At 50.4% G+C, this 9,505-nt stretch overlaps 1 protein-coding gene across 1 annotated transcript in view; it reads left to right on the forward strand.

Annotated features, from left to right (window-relative positions):
• The window catches only part of UMODL1 (uromodulin like 1), a gene marked incomplete at both ends in the record, with an annotated part of 61,151 nt that extends 52,195 nt beyond the window's left edge, over positions 1 to 8,956 (forward strand). The window contains 5 exons of the mRNA XM_082624384.1: positions 745 to 890; positions 1,388 to 1,624; positions 1,897 to 2,056; positions 3,859 to 3,943; positions 8,775 to 8,956. Coding sequence (XP_082480510.1) covers positions 745 to 890; positions 1,388 to 1,624; positions 1,897 to 2,056; positions 3,859 to 3,943; positions 8,775 to 8,956 — 810 coding nt within the window. The remainder of the gene's footprint in view (positions 1 to 744; positions 891 to 1,387; positions 1,625 to 1,896; positions 2,057 to 3,858; positions 3,944 to 8,774) is intronic.
• Between the last annotated feature and the right edge of the window lie 549 nt (positions 8,957 to 9,505).

A 9,505-nucleotide genomic window follows, 5' to 3' on the forward strand; every position in this document is an offset into this window, starting at 1 on the left:
TTTTGGCTCTGGAGACATTTTGGAGCTCTCTTTGATGTTGGCAAGCCCATCTTCTTGTACTGGTATACAACTTCCTGAAAATCTTCTCTTTTTCCTGATAAGCGTTCACATTCTGAGTAACTGGTCCTTCATACCAGCTGACCTTGGCACCATCTCTCTAGCATGAAACTGATTAGCTCTGCACTTGTTTTTAATGGCCTTGACCTCATTAACACTAACGGGCATCCCAATTCTCCCTGGAGACTTGTGTCCACAGGCATGAGCTGTGTTATCATTTCACACCCCTGAGTCCTCTTCCAGACCACATTCATTTTCTTTAGGTTGCCCTCTGGACCCTTGGTTCTGTGTTAGTCTCCCTAGAGTTAGAAGGAATGCAGTTTGATTAGTCGCAGACTTTAACCAATTTATTTTAACTCGATTTCTTTGGTGAGGGCTTGTTCGCTAATTTTCAGAAGTGTACTTGGGGATTATTTGGGGAAGAATCTAATCTATTGTTTGGGGTATCATCTGATCTAGTTTGTCTCTGGTTCTCTTTTAATGAAGAAAGCGGGTACAGGAAATAGGCTAAACCAGATGTCACGATGTTATGTTCTCTTTTGCAATTTATACTGGGAAAAAGTTGTCAAGGTTTTCATATTTGGGGGGATAAGCTTTAAACAACCCCTGCACCCAGAACTGTGGTCCGTAGACATGTTGGGGGCCTGCTGGGGCCCGGGAGCTCACTCATTTCCTGTCTGTGTTCAGAACATGACCACTACGGTGGTGAGGACCACACTGAGGAATGACCTGTCCCCAGAGGGCATCATCCATCACCTGAAGATCCTGAGCCCCATCCACTGTGCCTTCCAGAATGACCTCCTGACGTCATCAGGCTACACCCCAGAGTGGGGGTAAGTGCAGAGGTCTCTCCCCAATTCCCTGCAGCTCACGTTCCTCCCAGCACCATCACTTGGGGGTTTCTTTAGGGTTTTAATCACTTGAGGACCCTTCTGAGAGACTGAACATACACAAGGCAGTGGCCAAGACTTCATTAATAACTGCCAGCTTCCCTAGATTTGTCCCCATTTCCAGTTTAGAACCAACCAGGGAAAGCCAGATCTGTTCCCCTAGCCAGTCACATAGGACGCCCCCTTCAGGGCACACCTCTCTCCCCCTTTCCCCGGTGAAGCTCACCCCTCCTCTGCCTGCCTTTGAGTCTCCACCAAACTCTAGTGACCGGGGCTGACCCCAGCTCTAGCCAGCTCAAAAAAAAAATAGCCTTTCTTTTCTTGTTCTCATTTGGGTGGTCTTCTTTTAATTCCATCTTTCTTTGGAGTATTTTGGGGAGAAATGGGAACAGGAGGGTCCCAGAAGCAGACCCCACACACACAAATGGTCCCTCTTGCAGGGTTTACACCGTCGTCGAGGACCTCCATGGTGCTGGAAGTTTTGTCACTGAAATGCAGTTATTTATTGGAGACTCTCCTATTCCTCAAAATTATACGGTGTCTGCCAGTGATGATGTCAAGATTGAAGTAGGGCTCTATAAACAGAAAAGCAACCTCAAGGTGGTCCTGACAGAGTGCTGGGCAACACCATCCAGCAATGCCAGGGACCCGGTCATGTTTGGCTTCATTAACAACAGGTAGGGGCTCAGGGGGCACTGGGCACCCACCCTCTCTGTGTAGCCTTCTTTGGACCCTCTGAATCTCCAGACATGCATGCTTGCAGACGCGGGTTTTAGGTGGTGCCCTCAGGAGACCCTCCCCTTGGGAAATGGAGACCTAGCCATCCTTGCCTTCTTGGAGCCTAGTGGGGATGCTCTGTGTGCACTCAGGTGCACGGTAAGGAAACTCACCTGGGAACAAGGACAGGAGGGCCAGTTTAGAACTAATGAGTCACTTTCTCTCTTCCCAGCTGCCCTATCCCCAATACACACACGAATGTGATTGAGAACGGGAACTCCAACAAGGCCCAGTTCAAGCTGAAAATCTTTTCCTTCATCAACAACTCCATAGTCTATCTGCACTGCAAACTCCGCATCTGCATGGAATCCCCTGGAACCACGTGCAAAATAGTAGGTGTTTTGCTGTTCTAAACCTCTGGACTCATCCTCTTTGTTATGAGGAGGGTTGCTCTGTGATCAGAAGCCCAGGGCCTGGACATTTCTGGGGCCAGACTTCGGCGGAGGAGGTGCTGGGCCCTGCAGACTTGGCCCTTAAAAGATATGAAATGAGGTTTTAATGGTGGGCAGTCCTGGGTGGAGGACCAGTGTCGCTGGGTGGCTAACTTGAGTCCTTCCTTAGACCATACCATTCCACTGGCCATCACATCAGACCTTCCTTGTCATGGTGCTGTAATGCTTCTCCTTCCAGGTGATCAAATGCACATTTAGGTGTACAAATGTTATTTTAATTTGAAATTACTTTTAGCAAGTCGGTGGCACACTGCTGAATCCTAGCCACTAGGTTATTTAATCAGGTTTTTGTTCCTTCCCGTTCAGCACTTACGCTGGGATTACGAATAACTTTACAGTCTCCTTTCCTCAGAACTTTGAATTTGAAATGTGCTTTGCAGTTCTGGGTTGGAGAGTTATTCTTCATCCACAGACAAGTATGTGAAGTGACTGTCATGTGTCACCTGTGGCTGGGGAAGGCATGGAGGGCTCTGTTGGCCTTTGGTTCAGCAACTGCATATTTCTTTCTCCTTTGGGGACACGTTTGTTCCTGTGTTCCTTACAAAACTTGGGCAATTTTCCTGGGTGATCAAGGCCAAACATCAGTCAGAATGCACAGCAGAAGAAATCCAGTGAGCCCTGATTTTGCTGTCACTTTTTCTCAAACAGTAGGTCTTCTGGAACAACAGCAGGAAAGGAACACAGACTCCTGGTGCCTGCCCGCTGAGGGGCTCTGAGCCTGTATCAGCCCCTTAGAAACCCTAGGGTGTTAACGACCACGACAGCTTTGACAAGGAGCTGCCGGTTCTCAAATTCTCTACACTACGAGCTTCACGTATTTCTTTCCAAGCTCCTCTAGGATGGGTGCTGTATTGGTTTCCTGGGGCTGTGTAACGACGTACCACAGGCTGGGCAGCTTAAATAACATAAATCTATCCTTGCACAGTCTGGAGGCTGGAAGTCCGAGATCAAGGTGTCGTCGGCTGGGCCGTTCCTTGTGAGGCTGTGGGAGAATCTGTTCCAGGTCCAGCTCCCTGACTGATCGAGGTCACCTTCTCCCTGTGTCTTCACATGTCTTCCCTCTGTGCACATCCGTGTCTGTGTTCAAATGTCCTCTTTTTGCAAGAACACCATCATACTGGATCAGGGCCCACCCTACTGACCCCATCTGATCATAACGTCATCACCTGCAAAGACCCTATTTCCAAATAAGGTCACGTCCACAGGTGCTGAGGTTAGGACTGCAACATCTTTTGGGGGACACAATGCACCCCATAGCAGGTGTATGGTAGACAGATTCTATCACGTCATTGAAACTTTTCATCAGGCCCAGGTGTTAAAAGGAGCAGGTGTCTGCCGCAGGCTGTGGAGAACAAAGGGCGAATCTGAGACGATGCCCCCAGGGGCCAAGGGGCCAGAGCTAGAAACTGGAGACAGCACAGGGGGCTACATCTTGCTTCCCCCAACCCTCCTGCTGCCCAGCCCTCCCCCATCCGGTTGGGCACCCCGCCTGCACAGCCCCGAGGCCCAGGCGGTCCAGCCTCCCCCTTCCTCCTTCTCCCCTGATGGAGCTCATCCATCGTGACTCGACGTTTCCAGCAGGAAAGACCATGTACGAGTCAGAGTCTCTACCCTGAGAGTGCGTACATTTCTCATAAACATTGTTCAACTGATTTGTACTTGTTCTCCTTTTAAAATTACAGAACTGCGATGACTTCCGGTCGCTGAGAAATGGTGAGCCCCCTGCAACGCACCAGATGTCCTGGGGACCCCTGATTCGGTCCGAAGGTGCGTTGGTGACTCGGTTTAGACAACGAAACTTGGGTCTTGATTCAGAAACTGCCAGCTGTCCCCAGATATGTGTTCTCTTCTCCTTCCGTGGTAATAGAACCCCCAGTTTTTAGGGGACAGATGGCTGCCAGGAATAAAAACTATAATTCCCAACTGACCTCACAGCAAGAGTGGCCGTATGAGTGAGCTCTGGCTAATGAGATGCAAAAGAGAGTGTCAAGTGACAACTTTTTTTTTTTTTTACATCTTTATTGGAGTATAATTGCTTTACAATGGTGTGTTAGTTTCTGCTTTATAACAAAGTGAATCAGTTATACATATACATCTGTTCCCATATCCCTTCCCTCTTGCATCTCCCTCCCTCCCACCCTCCCTATCCCACCCTCTAGGTGGTCACAAAGCACCGTGTGCCTGCCTTATAAACATCCGGTACCCACCCAGCTGCCTGACATTCAGGGGAGGCGGCTGCAGACAGCCGCCATCTGGTACCATGAGCACCATGGAGGCGGGAGCCGGGTGCCCCAGGACACCATGGAGCAAAGCTGCAGGGCCAGGCCTGGGCTCTGACCTCCAATGTTTATGCCAGAAAGAAATAAGCTTCCATTTTCTTTGTCGCTGCTATTTTGGGTTTTTCTCTTCCTTACAGCTAAAGCTAATCCTAGTTGACTTTCCTTTTTTATTGTTTTTCTTCCTAATTTGGATGGCCTTCCTTACCTCTCTATTTTCCCATACAGGATCTTCTGGGTTTTGGATGCAGGGTGTAAACCGGGATGGGTGTGCTAACCAGGGCTTGGGAAGGGAGGTCTTCTTGGCCAGTGATATTCAACTGCTGGTTCTCATCCAAAGGATTTTGGAAATTAAAAAATAAGTCACAGGTCCCAGGCCATGCCTCAGGCCAACCAACTCAATGTCTCCGGAGCTGGATGCCAGGCCCTGGTGTTTGCACGGGTCCTCGGACGATCGCTGGCCTGGGTCCTGGGACAATGTGCTTTCCCTACCCTCTTCATTGTCTTAAATGGCTGAGAACTGATTGGTCTAATATGAAAGAGAATGTATGTGAATTGCATTCTTATTTATAGAAACAGAACTTCTATTTATTCGTAGATATTACAGATAATGTCAAAACCAGAGTGGAAAAAACACTGGGTTTGGGGTCAGGAGGGCTGTGTTTAAATATAGGCTCTCTTACTTCGGAGCTGTGTGGGCTTAGGAATATTCCTGAGTCTTCTGAGTCCCATGCATCCACCCATCATTCCTCCATCCATCCACTCATCTGCCCACTTATTCATTATCTCCTCTAACTATATGTCGGGCACTGTGCTTTTGCTCTACATCATAGGAGTTATTACAACAGTCCTACATGCCTGGCCAATAAGATTACAGGAAATAAAAATCCTCTGTGAGGCTAAAATTTGTGATGCTGGGGCTAGGTTGCCTGGAGACAAAACTTGGGTCTGACTTTGGGCATATGCTGCACTTGCCTCATTTCCCTCATCTATAAAATGGGGACAACGATAATGATGATGGTAATTCCTAATTCATACAGTGCCTTGTCCATAGAAATTACTGGTAAGTGTTATTTATTATCCTTCCTAACCGGTAGTGCACTTTACTAACACAACCATTGCAGAGAACACCAAACACAATAAGGGTATAGACGGCCAAGCTCAATAACAAGGATTATAATTACTCATTTTGTTCATCATTCTTTCTCATTGTATTATTAGCTTTTTGGCTTCATAACTGTGTCATACAAATATACAGAAAAATCATTTAGAAACATGGAATCTCTCAGCTGGTAGGCAGGTGATTACATTTTAATAGTGTGTAGTAACAGAAACACTGCTGGAGACACAGAGTGAGAAGAGGCTGGCAGGCAAGTACCTCCGGGATTTTATCTCTGCCCCTCCCACTGGGCACCCATGACCCGTCCCCTGCTACCACATCGCTTCCACTCTGGGGATGAATGAGAACACTGGGAGATCTCAGGGAACATGTCCAAGCTCACACAGCTGTCACCTGGACACGCTGGGCCTCTCCCAGCAGTTCCAGGCTTTTCCTAACCCACCCACCCTTGGTCTCCAGGGGCTGCACTGGCTTCCTTTCCAGGAGTCAGTCCACCCCAGCCTTCACACCACGGGTGTTAGTTTTCTGGGGCTAGTGACACAGGAAGCTAAGAACCACAAACTGGGTGGCTTAAAAATAACAGAAACTACTCTCTCACAGTCTGGAGACCCAAGTCCAAGGTCATGGCGTGGGCAGGGCTGGTTCCTTCCAAAGTCCCTGAGGGAGAATCTGTTCTAGGCCTCTCTCCCATCTTCTGGTGGTTCTGCTCTGGCAGCCTTGGCTTGTGGCTGCATCCCTCCAACCTCTGCCTCTGTATCACATGGCTTGTCCTGAAGGTCTCTGTCTTCTTACAAGGACACCAGTCATTGAATTAGGGGCCTCTTCTGCTTCAGCATAACTTAACTAAAGGTGTCTGCAATGACCCTATTTCCAGATAAGGTCACATTCTCAGGCACTGGGGGTTAGGACCCAACATCCGTGTTTTGGAGGTATACACTTCAACACATAACACTGTGTGCTGGCAATTTTAAGGCAGCATCCAACTGGTAATCGTTCCTGAATCTGTGCTGCCAACAGATCATATATCGGCACTGTAATTTTTGCACTTAATTTTTGGAAATCATCCATAGCCGTTTGCTTTATAGAGAACATTATTTCTCACTCACTGGAGTTTTTTGTGTGAAGAGGTAGAGAATGTTTGAGATTAATGTCCGTGGGAATCCTGAAATGTCCCAGTGGGAAAGGTCTGGAATAATTATTGAGGCAGCTCAGAAGTGAGGGGCCTGGGTGTCCCCAGAGAACAGCTGAGCTGGACCTCAGACCTCTGAAAGGACCTGGACCCTCTGGAAGGGGCTGGGGTTATATGTACCCTGCTCCTGTGTTCTTTGCGTGCCGGGAGGTCCTCCATCACTTTCCCTCACCGAGATGTGTCCCCTTCACAAAAGCAGCGATAGGTTAGTGTCTTTGCAAAAAGATTGATCATGTGCATCACCACTGTGATATCACAGCAGCCCTGTGCGTGGTGCCGGCTGCACTTGCTATCCTGGGGGAGGACCGGTGTCTTTTATTTAAGCATCTCGTCCATCATGGACTGACAGGTGGTTACTATGTTTAAGGAAATACCCCCACTGAGGGCGTAGGTCACGTTGCGACACAGGCTCCCTCTCTATTTGTAAGCATCTCTCCTGGACCAGTAACCGTTCCTGGACCATGGTAACCAGTGGACGGCACCGGCCTGTGGACCCTACTCAGAGCAGCTCTGAGTCAGTGGCCAGTTAAGAGTGCTCGGTTGCAGGGAACAGAAACCCAGCTGGAGAGGCAGCGACCGAACAGGTTCAGTTGTCTCTGTAGCTGCCAGTCTGGGGCTGGGGCTGGGCTCCACGGCACCAACAAGGGGGCCTCTTCTACTTTTCTGCTCCAGCATCCTCAGGGCAGACAGCCCCCCTTGTGCTCACAAGTTGGTCCCCTACATGGGGCACAGGAGGAGGGGGAAGGGTCCACTGTAGCACCCACTGGAGGATGGATTTAAGATCCATCCATGAAGGAGTTGTCAGGAAGCTGGTGCCCCAGAGTCTGGAGGCCTCAGGTTCCTTGGGAGGTTGCAGCCGCTCCAGCAACTGTCCCCAGTATCCCTATCCCAGTGTGGTCCTCCCTCTGGAGGAGGGGGTTTCCCGGTTCCAGCTGGCCCATCATCCAGGCAGTCGGGTGGGAGCCTCTTCTAGGCCATTGTTGAATCACTTTGGTGTCTGCACTCGTCTGAGCCATGACTGGGAGACCCGGAGCAGCGGCCACTTCCGGAAACAGCCCCAGAAATGGAAAACGGGATCTCGAGTGTCCCTTATCGTCCAGGAATGCTTTCCTACCCAGACCTTTCTGATAAGCTCCTGTGGTAAAATTGAGATAAAACTCACCTTATATAAAGTTAACTGTTTTAAAATAAATAATTGGGTGGAATTTAGCACATTCACCACCCTTCTCTAGTTTCAAAACATTTTCATCACCCAAAGCAGCTCCGTGCCCACAGGAGGGAGTGACTCCCCAGCCCTTCCCCTGCCCCTGAAACTACCTAGGTTGGCTTCCTGTCTCTGGTTTCCCTAGAAACAGGGTCACACGACGACGTGTGGTCCTTGGAGACTGTTGCCTGTCACTCAGCACAATGGGTGTTTTCAAGGCTCATCCATGTCGTAACCTGTGGCCGAATCTCATTCCTTTTATAGCCAAATATTATTCCACTGGGTGGATGGACCACATGTCGTTTATTCATTCATCCTTTGATGGATTTGGGGGCTGTTTCCCCCTTTCGGCTGTTCTGGATATGCTGCTATGTGGCCGCATATATGAGTATTTATTGAGTCCCTGTTTTCAGCAATTTGGGGTCCAGGCTCTCCTGTGCTTTCTTGCCCCCGAGTCCGGGCAAGGCCGGCTTCCCGGTGCTGTGCGGTGTGTGGACCCAGTGTGTCTCTGTGCGGGACACGCTGAGTGCTCTGCCCTGACCTGGAGAGCCTGTGGCTCCCGTGTGGCCTCCTCCTCTCGGCCAGTGATTATCCAGAATGTGGGCAGGCAGACCTGTCCTGACTGCTGTGCTCCCGTGGGCTTGGGACGGGCACACGGGCGCGCTGAACGTCTGACCCGTGAGAGCTTGCTCCATCGCAGGTCCGTCCCGTGCCGAGCCCTCCATCCAGGGGCGATGCTGGGGCCCCGCTGGCACCAGGCTGAGCTGCTTTGGGCAGACCACCCACCTGTGCCTGTTTCATCCCTGCAGGAGAACCTGCAGCTGCAAAGCCGGGCCTGGGAGTCAGTTACCTGGTCCTCATCCTGGTGGCCGCCTTTGCCCTGGTGGCGGGGCCAGCCGCCCTCCTCATCACGCGCTACCAGAGAGTGACCGGAAAATACAACTTCAAAACCCAGTCCGACAACTTCAGCTACCAGGTGTTCCACGAATAAGGAGCCCGGCTGCCCGCAGGTGGGTGAGGAGCGAGGTCCAAATCGTCTGATGCACCAGTCCTGCCCTTGCCACCGAGGGTGCCTGCACAGCGCGTCCTGCGGGGTTTGGCAGAGGGTAGATTTGTGGGTTTCAGCGGCTCGTGCCTGTGTTACTGTGATTTATCATCAGAAATATATACTTGGTCTTCACCCACTGCTCCTGGCACAGAGCTCCTGAAGCCCTTGGAATTTCCTAAGTGTTGAGGGCGGTAAAGGTGTTTTTGTTATGTTAGTGAGGTGACCTTTGGCCTGTGCCTTAGGATGGGGGCCGGTTGCTGGGAGAGACTGCCGCGTGATTAGAGAGAGGGCTAGATGTGCTCTGCTGAGGCTCCAGATAGGGGACGAACAGAGGTAACTTCAGTTCAACGTTCCTCTAATAATAAAGATAACAGCTGCCTTGGCGGGGTGCCTTCCAGTCTGGTTGGGGGCCCGCAAGGTTTGGTCACGAAGACCCTTCCACTTCCCCAGCCTATTCCATCCTGCCCCCGTCGGGGGGTCCCGTCACATGGA

The sequence above is a fragment of the Mesoplodon mirus genome (genome assembly GCF_964341445.2).
Source record: "Mesoplodon mirus genome assembly, chromosome: 6".
NCBI lineage: Eukaryota > Metazoa > Chordata > Mammalia > Artiodactyla > Ziphiidae > Mesoplodon > Mesoplodon mirus.